The sequence below is a fragment of the Benincasa hispida genome, chromosome 10 (assembly GCF_009727055.1).
Source record: "Benincasa hispida cultivar B227 chromosome 10, ASM972705v1, whole genome shotgun sequence".
NCBI lineage: Eukaryota > Viridiplantae > Streptophyta > Magnoliopsida > Cucurbitales > Cucurbitaceae > Benincasa > Benincasa hispida.
The window spans coordinates 36,936,526-36,961,644 of record NC_052358.1 but is presented as its reverse complement, the minus strand read 5'-3'; the positions used below and the strand labels follow the sequence as shown (position 1 = coordinate 36,961,644).

At 31.9% G+C, this 25,119-nt stretch overlaps 2 protein-coding genes across 5 annotated transcripts; both read right to left on the bottom strand.

Moving 5' to 3' along the window:
- Nucleotides 1-1,303: 1,303 nt before the first annotated feature.
- LOC120088089 (ABC transporter B family member 14-like) lies at nt 1,304-15,515 on the bottom strand. 3 transcript variants are annotated; one of them, XM_039045146.1, is made up of 12 exons: nt 13,916-15,515; nt 12,708-12,753; nt 10,023-10,385; nt 7,972-8,026; nt 7,711-7,886; nt 7,416-7,616; nt 6,130-6,389; nt 5,135-5,454; nt 4,830-5,053; nt 4,102-4,445; nt 3,586-4,016; nt 1,304-2,890 (listed from the first exon to the last, which is right to left on the bottom strand). In XM_039045146.1, the coding sequence occupies exons 3-12, from the start codon at nt 10,257-10,259 to the stop codon at nt 1,425-1,427; spliced, it is 3,714 nt and encodes a 1,237-aa protein (XP_038901074.1). In that variant the 5' UTR covers nt 10,260-10,385; nt 12,708-12,753; nt 13,916-15,515; the 3' UTR covers nt 1,304-1,424. The 3 variants fall into 3 exon arrangements, with proteins under 3 accessions (XP_038901074.1, XP_038901073.1, XP_038901072.1); XM_039045145.1 differs by lacking the exons at nt 7,711-7,886; nt 7,972-8,026; nt 10,023-10,385; nt 12,708-12,753; nt 13,916-15,515 and having other exon boundaries at nt 6,130-6,421; nt 7,416-7,552; XM_039045144.1 differs by lacking the exons at nt 7,711-7,886; nt 7,972-8,026; nt 10,023-10,385; nt 12,708-12,753; nt 13,916-15,515 and having other exon boundaries at nt 6,130-6,367; nt 7,416-7,552.
- A 277-nt stretch (nt 15,516-15,792) lies between these two features.
- On the bottom strand, nt 15,793-20,478 carry LOC120088092 (SUMO-conjugating enzyme SCE1). 2 transcript variants are annotated; one of them, XM_039045149.1, is made up of 5 exons: nt 19,943-20,478; nt 19,769-19,852; nt 17,412-17,564; nt 17,214-17,327; nt 15,793-16,160 (listed from the first exon to the last, which is right to left on the bottom strand). In XM_039045149.1, the coding sequence occupies exons 1-5, from the start codon at nt 20,009-20,011 to the stop codon at nt 16,098-16,100; spliced, it is 483 nt and encodes a 160-aa protein (XP_038901077.1). In that variant the 5' UTR covers nt 20,012-20,478; the 3' UTR covers nt 15,793-16,097. The 2 variants fall into 2 exon arrangements, with proteins under 2 accessions (XP_038901077.1, XP_038901078.1); XM_039045150.1 differs by lacking the exon at nt 19,943-20,478 and adding an exon at nt 19,556-19,679 and having other exon boundaries at nt 19,769-19,836.
- Nucleotides 20,479-25,119: the final 4,641 nt, after the last annotated feature.

The window sequence follows — 25,119 nt, the reverse complement described above, 5'->3', positions numbered from 1 at the left end:
ACTTTTCTCCTGCAATTAATCCTGTGAAATTTCCCATAGATGCAGATAAATAGTTTGCAGTAGTTAAAGTAGAGAAAGAGGTTACTGGATTCTCTAGATACATCGGTAGACTGGAAGGAATATCAGATTTCATTGTACTAGAATTTAAGTCTGTGGAAGCACCTAAGGATGCCCCAAAAGCAATGATTTGTTGCTGAAAACTTGCTTGAAGATTAACCAACTATTTTTGAACCATTACTGGAGATAAACCAATTGAACCTTGATGTTCATATCTAGTGGCTCATGATGAGAAAGCCCCGGTGGCTACAGATAGGTTTCTTGCGACCGAAAGGAAAAGGAGCCAGGGATTCCCGACGTTGCTGCGGTAGGGGATTTACCTCTATGGTAGGCGGATGACTCACCGATCTCAGCTTCAAGGTGTAGGTTTCGACTACTGGCAGTGAGGTTGAAAGGATAGGCAACGACAGCTCTCGATAACAAAGGAGAAACGCCGATGGCATTGTGCAAAAGGGTGGCGGCGCTACGATTTCCATCAAAGGGTTGCGGCGGTGCTAGAGTTGGACAGATATGCAAGGACTGAAGGTATCAATTAACCACGACTTGGACAACAGGACGGTATCGGCGTAGCCGCCACCAGCGGCAGCGGCAATAGCGTCGATGGTCTATCAGCAGCTGTGGCAGAAGTGGGGCTGGTGCAGAACAAGATTATCTTGCACCGGTTGGTTTTCGCCGATGGCGGCTAGGGTTTCGTCACCACGCTCTGATACCATGTTAAAAGATAGAAAATAGAGAACACTAGGTTTACGTAAAAGACCCTAGAACAGGGAGAAAAAACCACGATAGAGAGTTTTTTTTTATAATTATTTTAATACACCATGAAAGTTACAATAAAAGTCATATTTATAGGCTCTAGCAAATCCTAAAATAAAAAAGGAAATAAACCTAGAGTAAAGTAAAATACTAAAATACCTTTGGGGCTATAAACTATAAAAAAAAAAAACCCTTATTTCCAACAAGATGAAATTCACTTCTTCTCATACAAAAAAAGTAGATGAATAGTTCCCTCAAGTATTGATTTCGAGACTAGTAATTGAGTAGTTTCTTCAAGTGCAGTTCACCACTCTAGAAGGATCACACAACTTTCCTAGAAACCATGTAGATCTTTTTATTCTTATATTACACAACAAGCTGCATTGTAATCCTAAACTCAAAGGAGTTTTACAATGACCTAATCAAAACAAAATAAACTTTGCATACCAATTACTCCTAAGCATTCAAATCTTGCAAATCAATATATATCATATAGGTTTAAATACTACTTTCAAAACAGTCATTTTCATTCATGTACTCTCAGTTTTAGTTCTAGATCATTGTACTTTCAAAATGTATATTATATAGTCGTTTTTGTATAATGATTTCAGATATTAATCATTTACAAGGCTCTGTATCCTAAAAAGTTTTGAGTACACTCCATCAGGAGCTGTCAATAAAGTGGTATGTGAACCAATCTCCACAATCTCACCTCTATCCATGACTACAATAACATCTGAGTTTGTCACAGTAGAGAGCCGATGAGCAACTGTAATCTGGGTAGTTCTGAAGCCATTGTTTCCGTTTATTGACTCCAAAGCACTAACTAAAGTTCTTTCAGATTCAATATCTAATGCACTAGTTGGTTCATCTAGGAGCAAAATTGCTGGCTTCTTCAAAAGAGTTCTAGCAATGGCTATCCTTTGTTTTTGTCCTCCTGATAGTTGGCAACCTTTTTCCCCAACAATTGTATCATATCCATCAGGTAAACTACTTACAAATCCATGTATGTTAGCTTCTCTTGACACCTTTAAGACTTCAGCTTCAGACACTTGCTCACTCCCATAGAAAATATTATATCTGATAGAGGAGCTAAAAAGAACAGGCTCTTGTTGCACAAATCCTATTTGTTTTCTCAAGATTCTCAGATTGTATTCTTTTATATCTTTTCCATCAATAAGGATATTGCCTTTTTCAGTGTCATAGAATCTGAGCAAAAGTGCCAAAACAGAGGACTTTCCTGCCCCACTTGGTCCAATAAGAGCAACACTTGATCCTGCTTTGATTTGTAAGCTGAAGTTTTTAAGAACGATGACTTCTGGCCTTGAAGGATAATTGAAGTTCACACTTTGAAAATCAATTCTCCCTTCAATTTTGTCTGTTGTTTCACCTTTTGGTAATTCAGGTTCAATGAGTGTTCTTCTATCAAGTGTGTGGAATGCTGGAGTTAATATGCCAATGGCTTTGATGACGGTTGGAATTAATGTCCACAATTCAGTGATTGAGGGTACTGTGAGGGAGAAAATTTGGTATGATCTTATACCATCTTCAAAAGATGCTTGTCTTTTGTGAACCAGAATTGTTGTGTACCACAAAGCAATGGCATTAGAAATGTTCCATAAGCAAAGGGAGACGCCGTAAATGATTCCGTACTTAATACTTTCTCTCTTGCTTTTTCTCATTGGTTCTTCTAATGACATTCTTGCTTGTTTCATTATTTGTTCTTCATGGCAGAAAGAAACAATAGTTCTTATGTTGGTTGCTGATTCTGAGGCTAATGAAACTAGATCATGATGAGCAGAAGCAGAATCTCCTGAAAATCCTTTGGCATACTTGGCTTGTATTAGGCCACCAATGAAATGGAAAGGCATGACAGCCCAAGCAACTAGAGCCATCCTCCAGTTGATGATAAAACTGACAGTGGTGGCAATTAGAATGGAGGAGATGCATTGTACAATGACGGACATTCTATCAGCTATTATGGTTTTTATGATGGAGGTGGTGTTCATTATCTTTGATGTCAGTGACCCAACATTGTTATCAGGTTTTTCAAACCAAGCTACTTCATTGCGTAGTACAGCTGAAATAGTTCATCAGTAGAATTGGATTAGTCTAGTTCCTGTCTGGCCATCATTTTGGCCTTGTTTGATAACTATTTGATTTTTGAAAATTATGCTTGTTTTTTTTTTTAACTTCTTTACCATGGTGTCCATATGTTCTAATTAAACACTTGAATTCTTAGTTAAATTCTAAAATAAAAACAAGTTTCTAAAAACTATTTTTTGTAGTTTTCAATTTTTGGCTTGTTTTTGGAAACACATCTAAATAGTAGATAAAAAAAAAAAAAAAATCAATAAGAAGAAATAGTACATAAGCTTAATTTTCAAAAATCAAATGGTTATCAAATAAGACCTTTATTTTTTGTTTTTTATTTTTGAAAATTAAGCCTATAAACATCACTCACATCTATTGATATCGATGTTATGTTGTCTACATTTTAGGAGTGTTTTCAAAATCCAAGCCAAAATTTGAAAACGAAAAATGTAGTTATTAAAAACTTACTTTTCTTTTTAGAGCTTCACTAAGAATTCATATGTTTAGATATAAAATATGAAAACAATGATTAAAAAATGGTGTGAAACAAACCTAATTTTTAAAAACCAAATGATTATCTAATGGAGCCTTAGTTAGTTAATGTTAGAAGCTATTGATGACTTTATAATATCATCTTAAACTTTCTATATAACCAAAATACAAGTGTTGTTAAGTTTGTACCTGAATATAGAGCTTCTCTGAGGTTTCTCATTGCTTTCTCTCCCACTACTCCAAAGAAATAGTGTTGCAAGGTGTGAGTAAAAAGTGATAATAATCCCAATAGAGAGAAGATGAGGGAGTATAATCCAACTTTTTGCTTTGCATTTTTGTGATAGTAGGCTACTCCAATTGTTATGATAAAGAATCCAAAGATAGGCTTTGAGATGCCAGACAAAGCTGCAGCTAAAGATCCAAAACAAGTCTTCATAATCTCTATTTTACTCAAGCCAAACCATATTCTAAAGAATATTTCTTTTGATTTCTCTTTCTCTTCTTCTTGGCTCAGAGAATCTATTTTGGAATTTTTGAGCTTGTGTTTTTTGTCTTGATCAAGATCACAAGATGGAGCTTCTTGATGGGTACTCTCTGGTTCTGACAAAGAATTTGAATGGCTGGTCCATTTATAAACAAATAATATCAGTTAGTTATGTTTTCTTTTGAAGCAAAGTTTGGTTTGTTTTAGTATGAAGAACAAACCTTGAGTCTTGAACTGGTTTGATATTATGGATGTTGAATAAGTTGCTATAGAATGAACATGTTTCTAGCAAGCTTTGGTGTGTTCCTGTCTTTGAAACTCTTCCATCTTCTATGATTGCAATCATATCAGCACCAACAATAGTTGATATGCTGTGGGCAATCAAAATGGTTGTCCTTCCAATTATAGCCTTTTCAAGAGCATCCTGAACCAACCTCTCAGCCTCTGAATCTAATGCACTTGTGGCCTCATCTAGTAAGAGAATTCTTGGATTCTTGAGAATTGCTCTTGCTATTGCTATTCTTTGCTTTTGACCTCCTGACAGTTGAGTTCCCCCTTGTCCAACCTGAAATTTTGGCCCACATACTTATTATTCATTTTTTCGAACCAGATCTTAGGAAAAAAAAATATTTATATTTTAAAGGCACAGACTTGTTAATTCCACTCCTTGTTTGACTAAGAACTCCGTAGCTTTCATGACTTATTAACTCCTAAACTGTGGATCAACGACTAAACAACTTCACTCTTTACCCCAAGCGCCCTTTGAACCTGTTTTCACCTATAAAAAGTGCTATAATTTTTTTCCAAACTAAAGCTAAAAAATGTTTCAGATTATGTTGATAGAATCTTCAATCACTTTGAATTATTAAAATGAGGTGCAACTCTATTATTTGGCTGGAAAAGTAGCATTGATATGTAAGGAAAATTGTTTTGACTTTCATAGTTTTACCTCTGTAAGGTACTGGTTTGGAAGGTTAGATATAAAAGAGTGTGCATTGGCCATTACTGCAGCATTTTCTATCTCTTTATCATCTGCATCTATTTTTCCCATTTTGATATTATCCTTGATAGTTCCAGCAAAAAGTACAGGTTCTTGGGAAACTATTCCAATGTTACTCCTAAGGAATTTCAGATTCAGATCCTTGATGTTCTGATGATCTATGAAAATATATCCTGAAGAAAAAGTGGTTTTAAGATTGACATGAAAATCAAATTAAGAGTGAAGAGACAAAAAAGGGGGTGGTGGAGGCATACCTTGAAGAGGGTCATAGAACCTAGTGACAAGGGAGACGACTGTACTCTTTCCGCACCCGCTGCTACCGACTAAGGCGACGGTTTGGCCTGCTGGAATGGACAAAGAGAAGCCTTGAAACACAAGTTTCTGAGGACGAGATGGGTAAGCAAAGTCGACTTCTCGTATGTCAATGTGCCCTTCAATATGCTTTAATGTACTCTTCTTCTCTTCTGAACTGTCAATTGTAGTTGGGATCCTTTGAATAACTTGAAAAACTTCATTCCCTGCAGCCTTTGCTTGGTTGAATGCTTGCATATCTGGTGCAGCATAAGTCAATGTGCTGCAATCCACCAAAAAAAAGTTTTTAAGATTTTTCATTTGATGTGTGATTCTTCAGGTCATCTTTAGTTTTGGTAAGTTGATATTGTTTCTCGAACATTTTAGAACCTTTGACAATCATTTAGGTCACTTTCGGTAACAATTTTGTTTTTAGTTTTCTGTTTTTGAAATTTATATTTGTTTTATCCTAAATTATATATTGTGGTTCTAACATGTCTATAAAAAAAAAAATACTTGAATTCTTAATCAAATTCTACAACAAAAACAAGTTTTTAAAAACTACCTTTTTCTTTTACTTTTCAAAACTTGACTTAGTTTTTTAAACAGTGTGAAATGAATAACAAAATAAAGAAACTTTTAGGTGAAAGTAATATTTATAAGCATAAATTTCTAAACCAAATAGTTACCAAATGGGACCCTAGTTTTTGGTTTTTTATTTTGAAAATTAACTACTAATTCCACTTCTTGGTTTCTTTGTTTTTTGAAGCAAGTGTGAAATGAAAACTATAAAAAGTAGTTTTTAAATACTTGTTTTTGTTTTTTAAGTTTAGCTAAGAATTCAAGTGCTACTTACAAAAATAAGAAAACCATGGTATAGAAATGGTCAGAAAACACACATAATTTTAAAAAAAACTAAAAAACTAAAATGAAATGGTTGTCAGAGTTGAATACCCACATTGTTCCAAAGAGAACGCTCACAACAGCAGCTAAAATGTCCCCTCCACTGGCCCTTCCTGCAGTTACAACAACAGCTCCAATCCATACAATGAGACTCCAACAACAGAAGGTTGCAGTTTGAAACATTCCTATGCCCACTCCCTTCATCAATGCCTCTTGTTTGCATATCACAGCCTGTTTCTCACACTGCTCTTCAAATGCCTTCATGCAGCCTCCCTCTCCCACAAATGCATACACTGTTCTTATTTGAGATATTGACTGCTCAATTCATATCGGTTAACATGATCATTCTATATATTAAAAAACAAATTAACTTAGTTTACATTCTCTTTAGTTTGTTTTCGATAAGTGTTGGTTGTGTCTACATATAGTTTCTAACTATAATTATGTCTTTATGTAATGTCCAAGTTCCATGAATGAACTAAGATCACATCCGACTGAGAAGGATCTTGAGGATATAAAAGTATGTTTAAGAAAAGCTTTAAAGAATTGATAGCTATTATCTACACCAACAAGGTCCACCTTCCTTCTCGGTGGTTCGATCATGAAAACTCCAAACTTAATTGTGCTTGCCTTGGAGTTAGGTGAGTTCCTAGAAATTTTCTTATAGAAACATAGGAATGAGGACAAAGCATGCTGAAATGACCTGTGTGCTGGTTTGTGAGGAAAGTTTTCGCTCTTAAAAGTAGTTCAAAACAAGTAAAAATGATGTTGTCATTAACATCGTGAATTACATGATGGTGTTACATGCTCATTGGACGAGCACTTCATCTTTCGATGTGAAGATGCTTAATTTTACGAGTAAATCAATGAGTATTAGGTATGTGACAAAGAATGAGAACCTAAAGTTGAGCAACGACTTCCCTACGTTTATTTATTGAAAAGAGTTCTCTAAGTTTATCTTTCGTTTAGAGATCCATAAGTGGCACAATGAAATATGGACTTAATTTGGTATGCATGACAAGGCATAAGGAAAAGATAGCATGATAAATTTGAGTGACATGGTCAAGTTGATGTATTGCTTGAAAAAGGCAAATTGTTCTAGCATGAATAACCTTTGATCTTCTATTTTCTAATGTCATTATATATCATGTCGTATCAAATCCATTTGTATAATAAAATGTAATAATGTTACCATTAACCTAAGAGTGTTAACGATGTAGATTATGTATTACCATTCAAAACTCAAAGACAAGTGAAACTTTTTTAAAGTTCAAGAACGAAATAGACACATAATTATAATGTTTTTTTTTATATCTATATTTGTTCAGTTGGCATTTTTACCTGTTCAACCAATGATGTAGCTTGGGATTGGCAACCCATTTTGAGAGAAGAGATGACAGTCATCTTCTTCGTATAAGTAGCCCCAATTGCTAGAACCAATGGTGCAACCAACAAAGTAAGCAATGACACTTCCCAACAACTTATAATGGCGACCACAACTCCGCAAATGAAAGTTGTCACACTCGATATAAAATGTCCCAACTGCATCCAACCAATCAAAGAAAATCACTACTAAATCTAAAAGTTTATGTTTATGAACTGCGATGACTTTAATCAGATTTAGCAAATGGGTTACCTTCTCTCCAATGGCATCCTGTATAATGCTCATGTGGCCACTAATTCCAGTGATTATTTTGGCAGTGGTAAGATGTGTATCAAAAGCCCCAATTTCTTGGGTCAGCACTGATTGTAGAAATGCAAGTCTTAGACGAGCTGTCTGTCTCTCACTTGCATACATCCAACACCCAATTTCTACATAGAAAAATGTAATTAAGGACATGTAGTTTCATATGTGAAGTAATATTTATTCAAATGTTAAAGGAAGATGGGCTTTTACCAAGTATTCCTGCTGGCAAAGTGGCGATGGACATGTACCATACAAATGGAACCACCTGCATCAATACAAAACAATCCTCACTTAGAATAGAGGTAATCATCCATCGGTTGACATCGATTTTGGGCTCAAATTAACTCTGACCAACGACATGTGTTGGTTTGAATGGCGGTGGTCGACACTTTTGAGAGTTATATATATATATGAAACCAACCGGCTAAGGCGGTAAGATTAACTATTATTCCATATGTATTCTTCTCTAAATCTTACGTAATCTTTCTTCCAAATCCTATTTCAATATCTATTAAGAAATCGGAAAGAGTTCATGATGAAGAGCAAAACAGAGATTGATTTGGGATTTGAATTAGGAACAGAGAATTCGAAAATTATTACATACCTAATATTTGGGGAAAACTATGTAAGATTTGGGGAAGACTAACATAATAATAGTAGTCTCGATCTTCGTCTTAATCGAGATTCTACTGAAAAAGTCCAAAACAATTAATGGTTTGAATGTACCATTAAAAGAAGCTAAATTTCTATTTTGATCTGGGTATAGATTCTAGTCAAGATACACAGGGATGAACCATTAAAATAAATAACTAAAAAGAGTGCTATTATTTGTGAGTGATTAATTTAGGACATAAGTGATTTTAATAATTTCAAAATCATTTTTAAATATGTTTCCTAGAACACTTACCTTTCCAAATATTGCTCAAATGAGAAAGAAGAGTTTGTCTCATGTTAAACAATGGTTGAACAACTCCCTCAGCTCAGTGTTTTAAAAAGTCGTCTCAGGCGTGCGCCTAAACCCAAGGCACAGGTTTGGCGCCTTGCCTTGGAAAAGTGAGCTCACAAAATAAGACACACCTTAGGTGCGCGCCTTTTGTGAAGCCCCAAGGATCAAAGTCCTGTGCCTTGGGCTTTTCAATTATTTTTAAAAAATAGTAATAATTAAGGGTTTTCCTTCTTTATTAACTAAAAGGATCAAGTTTACCTAACCTAAATGCAAAATTTCTTGTGTTTGGGGTCCATTTTTTCCACATTTCCACTTCAATTATACTCTTTTTTTAATGTAATATTTTTATATATAGTGCACCTCGCCAAAAAAAAAAAAGAGAAAAAAAGTCTGCGCTTTTTTATGTACCTTGTGTCTAAGCTCTAGAGGGCCATTACGCCTTAAGGCACCTTGGACATTTAAAAAGGCGGCTTCAACTACAAAAATGTGGATGTAACCTATAATATATCCAGTATTTTTCTTTAGGTCATTAATTTAGTTTTCTCAAATAATATTTTATTTGTGAGTCATGTTAACATTGTTCCAATGCATTCAAGTAGCTATTAAACTTTCAAATCCTAATGTTGACATGTAGCCAAATGCTAAAAGTGCTTTTCATCAACACATTAAAAATACATGCTTATAGATAAAAGATAGGTAAATGCAAGAACAAATTTTTCTTAGTATTGTTTTTTCTAAAAAAAAATATCAACTTTGAAATTTATTTTTAAAATATTATTGTAGTTTTAATTATGTCACAAAATCATTTGAAAAGGCAATTACTTTGTCAAATATCATGAATCATCTCTTAAAGAGACGATTTCATTAAACAATATGGCAAAAATTTGGACATAAATCCTCTAAGAAGAATAGATATTGAAGTATAATGATTTTCATAATAAATGACAAAAAACGTCTTTTCGAGACACAATTCAACATTCACTCCGTTATCCTACACACAGGCATACCATGCAAGAACTACTCTTGAAGTATGGGGGTGGTTACAATTATATCCTCAAATTTTTAATGGTAAAATTTGATCTCAACTTATAGAATTTTAAAATTGAACTCTTGAACTTATACAATTGTTACAATTTTTGCAATAATCATGTAAGTTTGAGAGTCATATTTTAACATATGTAGAAGTTTGAGAGCTCGGTTTTTACCATCAAAAGTCAGAGAATATAATTGCAACTACCATCATATATTAGGCATGGTTGTGATAATTTGCCAAAAAAATAAAATTACAAATTACAAATACACAATTCATAAATACCTCATAGAGGGCATGAACCATAGCATCAAGGTCATTAATATTGTTCCCAAATGCATTGAGTGCTTTACCAAGCAAGAGATAACCAATTGGCTGAGCCATGCCATGAACAAGAGAACCAAAAGTTCCCAAAGCCATTAAAACCCAATCCAAAGCATCACCATAGCTAAGAAGCTTGTGGAATGGCAAAGCATCATCACTTGACCCATTTTCTTCTTGCTTTTTCTCTTCATAACTCATATCTTCTTTAATTTGCAATTAAGTCTCTAATTTACATGCAAATTGAAGTGTTCCTTAGGATCATTACTTTATATACAGCTCCATAGAATAATTGAAGTGAACCACAAGAATCTTCATGGGGATAAGCTGAAATTTACAAATGAAATATAAAATTAAGATGTGAAAAGTGTGCTGATCAAGTGGCCTTTCTTCTTGATTTTATATGAATGTTGTTTTGTGATGATGGATACTTATTGTAAGGTGTTGCTGGCTTTGTAGTTTTTTTTAAATTTGAAAAAGAAAAATGTAGATGAATCATTAAGGGTTTGATTGAAAATAGTTTAAAATATCACCTTGAGACTCATTCCATTCTTCAAATTGATTAAATCTTAAAATTAGCCGTGGTTTGTTATTGGTTGTATTGATTGAGAGCATGTTTGAAAGTGATTTTGAAATGGTTAAAAATCACTTTGTGATGTTAACTACTTCGAAAACACACTTTTAATCACTCAAAATCAATTCAATGTTTAAATTTTACAGCAACGCATTTTCATAGTATTAAAATTAATTTTGAGTAGTTAAAAATATTTTATGAGTGACTTTGAAAATAACAAAAGTGATAATTTAAATCATTTGAGAATCACTTTCAAAGATATGTAAACTAAAATTAGATGTTTTGAAAATAACACTACTTTCACTTACAAATTTCTTCTTTTGTTATCTACTTTTCACCAATAATTTAAAAACCTAAGCCAAATTTTGAGAATTAAAAAAAATAGCTTTCAAAAAATTTGTTTTTGTTTTGTAAAATTCTTATAAATAGAAAAATCTTAATAATATTTACACTTTATAGCAAAATGTTCCAAAATTACTTGTTCTGTTGAAACTTTTTGCTATAAAGTGTAAATATTTTTAAATATTTTTTTATATTTAAAAAGACCCCTTTTGTTTTTGTACTCAAGAAAGTTATAAATGATGGTAAAAAAATGTGGATGAAAGTGGCTTAATTTTAAAAAATAAAAATAAAAAATCAAATATAATCGTTAAAACTTCCACAATTATTTTAATTATAAAGGTACTGATTTTTTTTTAAAAAAAATTATTTGAAAAAGAAATTCATTAACCAACAACAGTAACTACACAACTGAGTCAAGAATATGGGTACTAAGAACTTGAAAACAAGTGAGAAATAAGTTAAATAAATAATTGATGAGATAAGCAATTTACTTTTCTTTATTTCTTGTGTTTTGTTTTTTAGCACTGCCTTTTGTCTCTTTATTTTTGCTCTTTCTCTCAAATTAATTTAATTCCGAGAAGTGTACTTAAAAAAGGCTTAATTTTGTAAATATTTTAGACTATTTTTATTAGATTAAAAAATACATTTGGTTTTCCAACTTTCGTTTCAACCAATATGATTTGAATTATGAATTTTAGGATGTAACAATATGACTATGTACCTTGATATTTTTATAACTTTATAGTTCATAAATTTTAGTATATGAAATTTAGTTCCATATAGTTTAAATTTTCCTTCTTATAATTTTTACGTTAATTAGATTGATTTATATCATGAATTACCAAGTTTTAAACTATTTATATATAAGACTAATCACATCTTAAGTATGCTTAATAATTTTCACTAATTCGATTCTTGAATTCCCATAATCCGATAGAGATATTCTTTACCTACAATCTAGAAAGAACACTCAATAGACAGAATTTTCTTAAAATTTTATTTACAATTTTTTCATTTAAATTAACAATTAATTATTATATTGAACCTAAGTTATCAGACTTTGTATTAAATTTATTTTCTAAAAACTATACTCTTTAATGCAAGATTAAATATTACTAATATAGGACTAATTCAACTCTTAAATTTTCAAATAGATCGTTTTCTTTCAATAGATTAGCACTTCAATCTAGATAAAACCATTTTATAAACAAAGTCTCATACTCAAATTTCATTTTAATTTATGAATCTTTAAATAATAATCCCTTATTAATCTAATGAACCTAGGTGAATTATTAACATTGTTTTTAATCTTATTTAACATTAATTCACTTAATGGATAGTCTTAAGTTTCTAAAATTCTAAACCCATTTAACAAAAATTAAAAGATTATCCCCAATATTTCATTGAAATACTAAAAAGAGATTCAATTCAATTTTTACACCATTTAAAATTTGAATTAAATTATCTCTAAATATGGGATGATCTAATATTATTAGGAAAGACAATGATCGTATTATCTTTATATGTTCAAAATAATAAAGATGCATGACATGTTTAACTTATTATGAGATTTTAACCTAAACGACATATTTATCTAATATTAAAATAATTAAAAACATACACTAAGATGCTTAATTAAATTAGACAAAACAAATTAAAATTGACCATACATTTGCCCTATCCTAAGAACTTGCATAATTGATAACTCTTAAAATAAGTAAGAAATAACTTACCAATGTTCTAAAGTCCTAAATCGCTCTCAAACTATTCCATAGGTTCCTATAACAATAAAAACAGGGCTTCTGGGTTATAACTTAGTTTGAAGACCTTAATCAAAGCCAAAAAAAAAGTAGTTACAAGGATGTTCCTACCCAAAAATAATGACCTTTGACCTTAGTTGTACAATCCACAACCAATTTGAAGCTACAAATAGAAATTTTCAAGAGATAGAATCTAAAATAAATTTGAAAGAAATTCCTTTTCACCTTTTTGTTCTTTAGTGTTTGTGAGCGCAAACATATTGAAGATTTGTCTTGTGTTGTAGAAACCATTTAGAAGTTCATTTTTTTAACTATTCCTAACTGTCTATTGACTCGTACTCAACTTTAGATATGTTTGACTAAAAGATTTCTCTGTGTATACCAGTATTTTCGCTCAATGGAAATGACCAAAATATTGCTTTAGGTCATCCTTCCCATCAAACTGTTGAAACTTCAGGAGCTAGTATTTGGTTGACATGTACAAATTATCAAGTCTTTTTGTGTATGGTATAGAATACAAAAGAGAACTTTAAAAAAAAAATTGTCATATTATGCTCTTATGGAGTTCATTTTTATGTCTAGAAGTTGTTAGATGGATGGAGAAGCAATCTAATCAAAGTGTTGTGGTCGATCTTCCTACGCAACAAATTTTTCTTACCCTATTTTTCAATTTTTTCTCAATGAAAATTTTAAAAGATGAAAAAAATGCATAACATTCTTCTCTTTGTTCTCATATTTGATAACAGAAAGTTTAACTTGATTTGGCAGTATGTTGGTTCTTAATTTTGTTCTTTAGGTATGCAATTTGTGAATCTCTTTCTTCAGTTGCCTTCAACAAGATGTTAGCATACTCTTGGTATCTTTGTCCTTTCTTCCATAGTGCTTACTTTAGTCGTCATGATAGACGCTACATCAGAATTGACATCAGACAAGGAGTTATACTTAAAACTTTGAATTTTTAGAGCGAATTTCAATTATGCATTCTAAACGTCAAAAGGTAAGAGTGACTTATTTTAAAGACAACTTGATAAATAGCTAAAATAAAATAGTATTTTTAAGAAATAGCTAATAGGACTTTTCTTTGTAAATGAAATCTGATTTTATCTAAAAGTACTTAATGGATAGATATACCCCGCAAATCTCTACGTGTACTTAATATCAAATCTAAGGACGAGTTGTACCTAATCTTTATGCTCCCATTCTTTCCCTACACACACAAAAAAAAAAAAAAAGGTCACGTATGATTTATTCAGTTGTACAGTTTGGACTGTATAGCAGATGGGTGCACTGCACAAAGTTTTTTTTTTTTTTTTTTGAACAAAATCTAATCCCAAAAAACAAGAATCGAACAAAATCTGGAATGAAACCATCTATACAATTCACAAGTTACAGTTTTTCTTTTTTAAAAAACAAAATAAAGAATATAACAACACACAACCAACCGAAATCTAAAACATAAATTCAACTAAAATCTGAAATTTAGTGATAAAGTATCCTAATCTAAAATAAATAAATAAAACTATTTGAACTAAGTTAATTTAAAATCAAAACTAAATTTAATTTCGGAAACGAAAATAGACACTTCCAAAAAATAGAATTATAAAATTGAAGCTCAAAGTTTTTCGAGCTGTAGCCAAGATTCCTATCTTCTTGTATATCAAATTTTGCATTAATACACTCATAATCTCAAAAACTTCATAATCTCAAAACCTTTCTTGAACATTGATGATTAAACATAAATACTTTTACTTGAAGGTCAAATAAGTTAAAAGAAAAAAGTCATTTTTATTTACACTCTTTTAATAAAGAGTTTAAAATAAACTTTGAAAGTATTTTAAATAGTTACCAAACACTTCAATTATTTTCAAAATGACTAATTTTTAAAATTAAACAAAAAAAAGTTAAACCAAACACACCCTTAATCCATACAAATACTTTGTTAAAAAATATTGATGATTATGAACTTCCAACATACTGTTTGTGCTTTTCTATATAAACACGAAGTATTTACATTCCTTTTTATGTAGAGACTGCAATGTTAAAAAGACGAGCTATCTTTCTTTTCCCCAAAAAAAATATTGAAAATTTATCTTAAGATAATAATTTGGGGCATTTAACTCTTTAAAATGTGAAAGAGAATAATTGTGGACTGATGTGAACAATCTTCTTATCCTTCCTATCTATTCCCTCCTCTCACTACCCATTACCAATCCCTTCTTCAATATCTTAAAACCCTCCCAACTAGATCTTGAAGGTCACTTCCTAGATAAAAGCTCATGGGAAGCCCTGTTCTGATGCTCCTCTTTGAGTCAAAGTCATCCCAGCTTTTAACTATCTTCAATTTAGTTGCAGAAGCAACAGACCCAACAAGCTTGGCGAGAAATTTTCAATCCCCCTGAGCTCCAAAACTCCCACATCAAACCAATATGATCTCCCTCAAACTTGTTACTAGTCATTGGAGAGGATGATAACATTGATGATTGAGTGTGAGGCATATGCAAATGTAAAGAAGGATAAATGATTTCTAATGTAAAGACAAAAAGTAGGATAACCATTAGGGGAATTAGAGATAACAAGATCTAATGTGTACTTTCATCCAATAACTTCTTAGGACTCCCAATCCTATGTGCTGCCCCATCACACCCACTCACAAAATTGTCATACCATTTACATCGTTCTTCAACCACTTTATGCATACCAAAGTGATTATAGCTCAACTAGCAAGTGACCACAAGTATATGGTTCAAGGAGAAAAAAAACCCACTTCATACGTTAATGGCATAAATTTCACGAAACCAGATGATTGGACATTAAAAAACAATAAAAATAGCATTAAAAAAATCATCATTCAAGTGATTCCAAGTCATTAAAATTTTATAGAATGACTACTTCAAAAGGACGATTGCCACTGCAGCCATTGACAAAAGGAAAATATAAATAAGTAATGAGCATCCCTGTTATCAAAGAGCAGTGATGAGGTTATTCAATCTTCTGAGAGAAGACAGACCTACATGAAAATGGCATTCTTTATAAAAGAAAGTAGAAGTTGATCCATAAGTTAAGAAAAACCCTTTCTTTCATACACTTCTTAGAGCAGGAAACCACAAGTTCACAATATGAACACAATGCAGCATCAGGCTGTTGACATGTCTACCGATATAAATATCGACATAAGTTGGTCCATATCTGGGAAACATTAAAGTTTCAGAGATTATCATGACAATTGAAATGTGCACCACATACCAACGATCTATAAAACGAGTCAGTTTTAAATGTTGATTCAATCAGTGGCAACTGGCTGCTAATACCATCATAGTATCTATCATCATAGTATCAAGAAGTATAATGGGAACCAGAATCAGCTTACACCAGAGGTGGATACTGTTTGGCTTGTTGGCGAACCCTCTTCTTGTACTCAACGGCATCCTGCACAAAGATAAATTCTTCCATTTAACAATAGAAAATCAGAAAAGTCCGATTACATCAGATTCACAGAACTTGTTATTATACACCTCAGCACCTCAGAACCCAAGGACATACAACTTATACAACATATCTTGTTCAATTAAGGTTGTTATACACCCCAGTGCCTCCACAGAGTTAAAGACTGCCAACCGCACAGTCTAGCAGTTCGAAATCTCTTCAAACAGAGTATGGTTCAACTTCAAGCACTCCCTCCAAATCAAATGGTTATAGGAACCAGTATCATGCCCCCTTTCCTAGGGACAAGACACTGAAATCCACATGAGGGCATATGAAAGTTGGAAACTGGAAAGCCATCCATCCAGACCCCTTCTGTTTTTCCTTTGAAAAGTAACTATTCTCAACAATTCTATTTCAAGAAACACATGCAAGTCTAGAAACACATACACAACTATTGTATGCCTCTTTTCTTGTATCTAATCTAGAAACAATTAATACAAAGAAGACAACAAAATATTCTCCCTCGAAAAAAATGTGCACAAAGTTCAAACCCACAGGACCATGTAGATAGGGTCATCATGAAAAATCCATTTTAGAAACAACTCCACGAAACAAAAAGGAATTTTATGTGCAATAGTGAACAGCAATGGTTATAATACTCAGGAGAAGCACCAAATAAAGTGAAATCGAAATAAGAGTGATGACTAAAATAAAAGTGAAGACACAACAGATAATCATATTTCCTTTTGTTCTCTTCTCTGCATTATCTTTTTGCTACTCTACCCAAGCTTGACCAACAAATATGCCTTTTAAAACCCCGCACATTAGTCAGCAGCTCAGGGGCCAATACATTGACATGTTAAATGCATAGACTTCGGATTACTATGCCTTCACACAAAATTGTGAACCAAATGTTGCCATTACCATTCCCAAGATCTTTGAGATCACTAGTTTTATATCTGAGAGTATAGTATATACCACTACAGAATACCCTTTAGCCCATCATCAGTGGGGATTGAGCTTTCCACTGCCCTATCAAGAAAAGTTATGACATACCTGGATGAAGAGATGATACCCTTCTGTCTGAGCAGGATCAGCAGGGTTTGGTTGATCCAGCAAATCCTGGATTCCAACAAGAATTTGTTTAACTGTTATGGCTGGTCTCCACCCCTACACATGAACAAAGAAGATTCAAGGATAGGTCAGGTTATGTCTCAATGAACATACGGCCAAAAATTTACATTTATTACTTACACTATCTTCATTGAGAATTGACAGGCAGACTGTTCCTGATGGGTAAACGTTAGGATGGAAGAAACCCTGAGGGAATCTACACTTTGGTGGCTTACTTGGGTAGTCTTCACTGAAATTAAGTGTAAGGGGAAAAAAACCACCCTCCCAGTCTGTCTGTAGAAAGTTAATGGCTTTGTCAACTTTCAATGATACAACACTTCAGAGCACTATTTAAAAAAGTCGGAGAACAAAGTCCATAGAACTATAGAAATCACGGGGAAAAGGACTATGGACGAGAACATCTTAAAGAACAGCACAAAGTTTAAGAAAAACAGTCATGTAGCCACGTGTAGTCGTCATGACTTTGATTTCGATTTTTGAAGAGGTAAACCTAATAATAATAACAATATTCAAAAGATCAAACGAATCAATTATTTGTTCAATGCCATTTTACCAAATGATATGATTTTCATTTGACATTTTTAATATCAATTGGCACAGTCCTCTATCAGTTAAATGAGATATTTTCTATGACAAATCCAGAAGGACTAAGGAAGTGTGGGATGTCATATGGTCTCTAACAGGAGAACTTCTTGTAATCCCCATGGTTTTGGATTGACTTCTAATCACCCTTTTGTATTTTTCTCTCTCTGATGATAGTCCTTTACCATTAAAACAATAAGAGCAACAACAAACAAACTAAAGGCTACAAAAGGCCAAACACTAATTTAACTAGATGGAAATCAACAAAGTAGGGCAGCAGTAAATATTAAAATGAATTACTAAAGCCTTTCCTACTAAAATATTATGCATGTATATGCTGAAAACTCACTCAAATCAACCGATACTTTAGTGATTTTGTTAGGTACTTAAGCACCTTGGAGAACCACACCCCAAAAGCCAACTATTGAGGTGGGAGAACCAAGCCACTTAAATAACACATTGGTCATCCCATTCTAACCAATGTGAGACAAACGTAGCACATACTACCTTGATTCCTAACAATATCCCATCCTTGGAAAGTCAAAATCCCGATGGCTACTCCAATGGTACTTCACTTGGCCACAACCGGTCAGAACCCTCCATCGGTTCCACTCCAAAATGTCAATAATCAGCTCTAATACCGTTATTAGGCACTTAAGTACCTTGGAGAACCACACCCCAAAAGCCACTTATTGAGGAGAGAGAGTCAAGCCACTTAAGTACCAAATTGGTCATCCCATTCTAACTAATGTGGGACAAAGGTAGCCCATACTACCTTGATTCCTAACAGATTTCAGCGCAGCCTTTCAAATAGACAATAGACGGGATTTCAACGAAGCCTTTCACATACTACAACCCAACAAGCATTAACAATAAAACCTTCAAAGTCAATTTATCAATGAAAATCTTCAATAATTGTTGCAAAGCAAGCTACGGCCAGAAATTTTGTTTAAAATTATTCAGCTGAAAAATAATTAAATAAATACCCCCCCTTCCCCTCGTAGTGGAATCTGGAATTTATGAACTTCCCATTATCTGATAGGATTATATCACCAAATTAACTTCTACTCAGCCTAGACAATTACTCAAGATTCCATTTATTCCATATTTTAATATTAACATGGTACAGAAACAACAGGATCGTTATTTTATATATTGAAGAAGCTGGAATATGGGGAAAAGATTTTCAGTTTTGTTACCATAAGAATTTGCGTGAAGGTGTCAACTGGTCACCTTATACTACTGAAAGAAAAAAAAAAATTTGATATAATACCCAATTTAGTTTGAACCTTTCTTCAATTCCCAGATTGGAAAAGCTTCATTTAGTGGTCAGAAATTTCAATTAGTCGGCCCAAAGGAACTTAGAGCCCTGAAATCAAGATAGTTTGTCATGGAAAAGAAAATTGTCTTTTAGCCACAATACCAGTTGATTGCACGGCTAAGAGCTTCAAAAGATAGGCCAATTCGTGATCCCAAGTTGAAAAGGAAAAGTCCTAGATATCCCGATCAGTTTGACATGACAAGCAAAGAAAAGTGAATTGAAGTTCGAGTACACAGACCGGGAAGGAAAGAAGCAAAGAAGATAAAGTCACAAAGTTGGTTTCATTTTCCCAAATCTAAATTCTAGATATAGTTGAACTAAGAGTTGTCTAGAAGCTTATAACAACTAATAGAATACCAACCCACAAAATCAAGAAATAACATCCTTCATCAAGAACCCGACACAGAGTTCCCGAGAGCAAAACAAGCATTAGGGCATGCAAGATTTCAGAACATGGGAGAGTCCATGTCGCAATTAGGCATACACTGCAATACATCCAAAACAACAATCAACCCATAAATCAAAACCCCAATACAAAACACATCCACAAAATTGAAGACAAAAAAAACCATACCCCAACTTTCCCAGGAATAATGCAATGCCAAATCATTAAATTCACGGTCCCATCAGGCATCGTCTCCGGTTTCGCAACAAAACCCTAAAAAAAACACACACAAAATCATTAAAAAAATAAATAAATAAAAACAAAATCAAGAGTCCTTTCCGCAAAAGAAGAAAAAATACCCACATGGGGATGATTCTTCCGCCACGACTTCCGCTCCTCCGCAAGACGACCGCGTGCAATACCGCCGGACATGGCTGTGTATTTACGAAGAAATAGAAAAACCCAGAACGAAAATTCGACCCCTGAATCGGAAATCCGGAATCAGCGATCAGACCGCAGACAGAAGCAGAGAAAGAACTGAAGTCCTAGTGAGGAAAGGACACTTATAGGAAAAGAAGAAGTGGAGCAGTCGCAGAGAGTCGGAGTTGAATCAAACGTACGGCTGAGATTCAATGGAGTGGAAGATGGAGGCTCCGAAGCATAAAATTGTCACGATTATGTTTCTGAATTGGATAAATATCGAAGGAAAATTAAATTGGGAGAGATGGGGTTCCAAAAGTCAAATCAGAATCTGTGATTTCTTTTTTCTTTTTAGTGAATTCGGAAATTTCGCTTGAGAATCACGCCAATTCTCGAAATAGCGTCAACACTTTGGTAATGCCCTCTTGATCTGAGGGCGCCCTTTGTTTTCTTGGAAATTCAGATGCTTCACAATTTCTTTCTTCTTTTTCTTTTTATTTTTTTGAAGGCATTTTATGTCCACATTTTTTTTTTCAATTTTATGAACACACTTTATTAATTATTAAATATATAAATGTCCATATGATTAGGTCGTAGCTTACAGTCTTAAGAGTCAATATTTCCGTCGGTGGGTTTTCAAAAATAGAAATTAACTATTTTCATAAAATAAAAAAATTCAAAAATTGATACAAGTCAATTAAAACTAATAGAGGTTTATTATGATACTATGTAATAGACGTAGATAAAAATCTATCAATATCTATTCGTATCTTTTTTTCTATTTCTATAAGTAGTTTGGTATTTTTTCTATTTGGGATTTTTTTATATAAAAAATAGTATATTTAGAATTTATACAAGGGTCGTTTGACTTTTTAGTAGATATATGAGATAATTTAGATAAATGTGTTTGTTTCATAAAATTTCTATTAGAGAATGTCTTAAATTTATCTAATGTTTCAAGAATACCTTTATATAATATATTTGTTAATATGGTTTTTATTATTTTATATGTTATTTTTCTAAACCAATAATGTATATTTTTTCGCAAAATAAATGTTAATTTGGATTTGGATTTGAATATTTTTCTAAAAGATAAAAACAATTAAAATATAACAAAAAGGAATGATATATAATGAAAAGGTGAAAATAGATGTCTTCGGTATAGAAATTCGAAAAATCTATATTTTAAGAGGACATCCAAAACTCCTTAGACGTCCACAAAGGTGCCCTAAAATATCATAGAACCTTCAAATATCTAAGCATCTTATAAAACTGTCATTAAAACATGATGTATGTCTAGTTAATAGATTTGTTGAAAATGAAAGTTGTATTCTATGTTTTTTTTTTCTTAATATAAATATGTTTGACAAAATATTTAAAAATGATATCTCAATTAATTTTGTTATATCTACCAAATACAATGTTCAAAGTACTAATGTTAATAAATTAACATGATAGAAATTTGGGCTCTTGGAAAATTTGGTAGGATTATTATTTTACAATTTAAATATTTTTTTAAGAGATTTACAATGTATTTATTTTATAAATATTTATTATAGAATTTCTAATTTTAACAAAAGAAAAATTATAACATCCTCTCAAAAAAAAAAGTTTACAACATGATTTACTAAAAAAATATATCTTTTATTGATGTAGTTCTGTATACTAAAATTTCAAATTTCATTCCTGAAAAAATCAAATTTGGAAGCTAGATAAAAACATAAATTATTATTATAAAAATTTCATTGGTCAGACAATTCAAGTTTTGAAATTAATATATCACAGAACCATGATGTCATTATCCTTAACAAATTGCATTACAACTTTGTTCTTTTAAAAGAATTAAAATTAATTTTTATATATCTAGTACCATTTTGGAAAATCTATCTTATCATAAAATGGGCAACATTTTATTTATTTTGCCCATTTTGGTTGATGACGAAACATTTGAGTTTTTCTTGTGCTCATTTTAATGGATGGTTAAAGTTATATGATGTAATTTTGCATTTAAATCATTAAAAAAAATTCATATTAAATAACTTATAATTCACATAAATTTAAATGGTTTTAAATTTTATACTTTGATTGTAATATATTATAATTCACGTAAATTTTATTGGTTTACAATTTGGTTATTTCTAATATTTTTATTCAAATATTTAATTTAAGATCTAAAATTTATCATTAAAAAAAATTATATCATTAAAAAACAAAAATTATATCATTCATATAAAGGTGTTCGTAGGTTGGTTGAGTTGGGTTGAAAACTTTTTAGATCTAACCCACTTATTCGAATTCTGCAATCCAAATAACCCTCATTAAAAAATTAACCTAACCCAATCCAACCACGAAACATTTGGGTTGGGTTGGGATGGTTGGAGTTACTTTGATCATTTATTTAAATTTATGTTCTAAAAGGACGTAAAATGTTAATGTGTAAAAATTGAATTTAATTATTTTCATACATTTAATCAAACTTTAACAACTCAATTTCAAGTTATATAATATAAAATTTCTTTCCAAAGTCTTCAAAAAACTATTTGTAGGATTTGTTGAAGAATAAATTATCAAAAAACTAGTGAAATTAAATAAAATTAAAATAAATATATGTATATCTAATTATATCATAAGTAAAAAAAATGTATATATTTTAAAGTTAATAATAAGTTTGTTGGGTTGTATATCCTAAAACTCGCAATTTGTAATATTAAACATATTCTATTTACAATAAAGATATTATTGAGGTTTATTCAATAAAACTGTTATTGAATACGTAAATTGCAATTGTAAAGATTAAATCCAATAAACTAAGATTAATGACTATTACATGAATACTTATGATGGAGTAAATTAACATGCAACAGAGAAAATCAGAATCAATAAACACTTTAATTGCACTTAATTTGAGTTTAAAACATGCTTTAGAAAAACTATTTCATAAGAGGGTTTGTTGAATACAATATATTTGATGAATCTTCTTCAAAAATAGTTGAGCTCCTCGAAAAGATGCTTCAATCTTCAAGTAGACTACCACAAAGATCTTCTCTACTATTCTCTTGCAAGGATTGGGGTGGAAACACTAAATTGAGTTGGTTTTGATAGAATTGAAGAGGGTCTGCTGAGGGTTTCAAATTCGGTAGAATTTTTGTAGAAATTCTGAATGCATCGCTAGTCATTCAGTCTAACACTCCAATTTATAAAGCTTTCATCGTGCAATCTCAAAGCTTGCATGAAGGTCAACTCCTTCTTCATGAATTTAATAGAGATTGAGTGGAATTGGATGAATAAGGTGCTTGCACCTTTAGTTGAGATTTCCAACTTTTGGAAATTTCCCTTTTGTTTTTCAAATTGTATTTTCAAAATTGATTTCTAAAATAAATTTAATAAATAAACTGATTTATTTGTTTATTAGTTTTATAAAAATTAATTCAATTAATTAATTTTAGATAAAACTAATTAATTATACCTTTTAATTAATCTTGTTAATTTAATATCTAATATTAAATTAATAAAACACTAATTTTACTACAATAAATTTAATTTCATGTAATCAATATTTAAATCATAATTTAAACATTAATCGATTCTCCAATTTCATTTAATTTCGATAAAATTAAACATTTCAATTGTATCGAATACAATTAATAGAAATCCTAATTGAATTTGAACATTTCAAATTTCTAGACCCTAATTTCAAATCTCATCAAGATTACTCAATTTACTAATCCAAACTACGAGCTATTAGAGAGATCTTATGGACCTACAGAACATGAGTCCAACGATTTGTAATTAATTGGTTAAACTCTTTAAATCGAATTAATAACTACTAAGATATTCCACTATAGCTCGATAGTTGCACTCTCCTCACTGTAGATATATTTATGTCCATTTTAACCATAATTGGTAAGTCAATCCTTCAAGGTCGTTCGTATTTACAGCTGGGTCAAAGATTACCATTTTACCCCTGTAAATACATCTTGCTTCTTAAGCTCCCACTAATCCTCCATTGAACAATTGATTTATAGTCCAACTTATAAACCATAACCCTCTCTTTCATGAGAGGGCGGGATCCAATTGTTCAAGACTAGGCATCAACGCTTAAGAGAACAACCTATCTGCTAACCCTAAGTCGAGTAGAAGTGAATTCCATATTGAAAAGCTATATCCCTAACTATCTATCTAGTCTTATCCCTAAAATGGGAGGCTTATTGAGTACTGTTGAAGAACTACTCTTATCTATGCAGATCAAAAGATAAACTCGAATAAATAGAAGTTCATAGTTAGCTCAGCATTAAGATTGAGGTACCCTAGGTCTTGAGATTGAAATAGTCAGTTTTAACAGTAAATAATTGTTATAAAGAAAAGTGACTATTTCGAAGTCCGGTCTTATGTAAACTCATTGCACAGAATGCCCTCATCACATGTCTCTACATGAATGATTTTTGAGTCACATCATTTGTATCAGTATACAAAATGGGCCACATCCAATAGTGTCACTAGGATGAGGTACCCAGTCTCATCCATATACTTATAAACCATTTTTGACTACATACTAAAATTTGATCTTTTTTTATATTGCCACATAAAGTTAAAGTATTCATGTTATAGCCATGGATTTGTTTATTGGATTTTCATACAAAAATGCAATATCAATAATAATTTATTGAATAAAGTACTCAACAATATTTTTATTGATAAATAAAATATGTAAACAACATATACGAGTTGCGAGTTTAGGACATTCCCAACAATCTCCCACTTTGACTAATACTCTAGTGATAAACAATATTAATATATAATGTTTACAATGTTGAGAAATAAAGAGAGAAAATACAATAAACTAGGGCATCTAAAATACCCTTTGACATTCTCCCACTTACCCTAAATTATGATGCTCATAGTTCTAGTCCAACCAGGTGGCCCTCGAACACTTTAGCCGAGAGGGCCTTCATAAAAGGATCAGCAAGGTTGTCTTCTGAGGCTATTTGCATGACTATCACGTCTGTTCGGTTTATGATCTCTCTGATGAGATAGTACTTTCTTTTGATGTGTTTTCCATGTTTGTGACTCCTTGGTTCCTTGGAATTAACAACTGTACCACTGTTGTCACAATACAGAGT

What these genes read in the sequence shown, in the direction of transcription:
- LOC120088092 (XM_039045149.1), bottom strand. Translation starts at nt 20,011, where the DNA reads ATGTCCGGCGGTATTGCACGCGGTCGTCTTGCGGAGGAGCGGAAGTCG. An exon ending in TTATTCCTGGGAAAGTTGGG is followed by an intron (nt 17,565 to 19,768) that starts GTATGGTTTTTT and finishes AACTTTCTACAG; the next exon opens with ACAGACTGGGAGGGTGGTTT. An exon ending in GGTATCATCTCTTCATCCAG is followed by an intron (nt 16,161 to 17,213) that starts GTATGTCATAAC and finishes ATCTTTGTGCAG; the next exon opens with GATGCCGTTGAGTACAAGAA.
- LOC120088089 (XM_039045146.1), bottom strand. Translation starts at nt 10,259, where the DNA reads ATGAGTTATGAAGAGAAAAAGCAAGAAGAAAATGGGTCAAGTGATGAT. An exon ending in CAAACCAGTACCTTACAGAG is followed by an intron (nt 4,446 to 4,829) that starts GTAAAACTATGA and finishes CCAAAATTTCAG; the next exon opens with GTTGGACAAGGGGGAACTCA. An exon ending in AAACCAGTTCAAGACTCAAG is followed by an intron (nt 4,017 to 4,101) that starts GTTTGTTCTTCA and finishes TAAATGGACCAG; the next exon opens with CCATTCAAATTCTTTGTCAG.